Source organism: Corvus brachyrhynchos, unplaced genomic scaffold (assembly GCF_000691975.1).
Source record: "Corvus brachyrhynchos isolate BGI_N302 unplaced genomic scaffold, ASM69197v1 scaffold248, whole genome shotgun sequence".
Taxonomy (NCBI): domain Eukaryota; kingdom Metazoa; phylum Chordata; class Aves; order Passeriformes; family Corvidae; genus Corvus; species Corvus brachyrhynchos.
Genome location: NW_008239641.1, coordinates 81,632 through 82,020, shown reverse-complemented (window position 1 = coordinate 82,020; position 389 = coordinate 81,632). Strand labels below are relative to the sequence as shown.

Genomic DNA, 389 nt, shown 5'->3' with positions numbered 1-389 from the left:
CCTGCCCATCATGGGCTGGAACTGCATCAGCGACCTGGGCGACTGCTCCACGGTGCTGCCGCTCTACTCCAAGCGCTACGTGCTCTTCGTCACCACCATCTTCACCCTCATCCTGCTGGCCATCGTGGGGCTCTACACGCGCATCTACTGCATCGTCCGCTCCAGCCACGCCGAGATCGCCTCGGCGCAGACCTTGGCTTTGCTCAAGACCGTCACCATCGTGCTGGGGGCCTTCATCGTCTGCTGGCTGCCCGCCTTCATCATCCTCCTCATGGACGCCTCGTGCCCCGTCCGCGCCTGCCGGGTGCTCTACAAGGCCAATTATTTCTTCGCCTTCGCCACGCTCAACTCGGCGGCCAACCCCGTCATCTACACGCTGAGGAGCAAGG

The 389-nt window shown here is 63.2% G+C and overlaps 1 protein-coding gene across 1 annotated transcript in view; it reads left to right on the top strand.

Annotated features, from left to right (window-relative positions):
* S1PR2 (sphingosine-1-phosphate receptor 2) overlaps positions 1-388 on the top strand; it is a gene marked incomplete at its 3' end in the record, with an annotated part of 1,423 nt that extends 1,035 nt beyond the window's left edge. The window contains exon 2 of the mRNA XM_017742323.1: positions 2-388. Coding sequence (XP_017597812.1) covers positions 2-388 — 387 coding nt within the window. The remainder of the gene's footprint in view (position 1) is intronic.
* Between the last annotated feature and the right edge of the window lies 1 nt (position 389).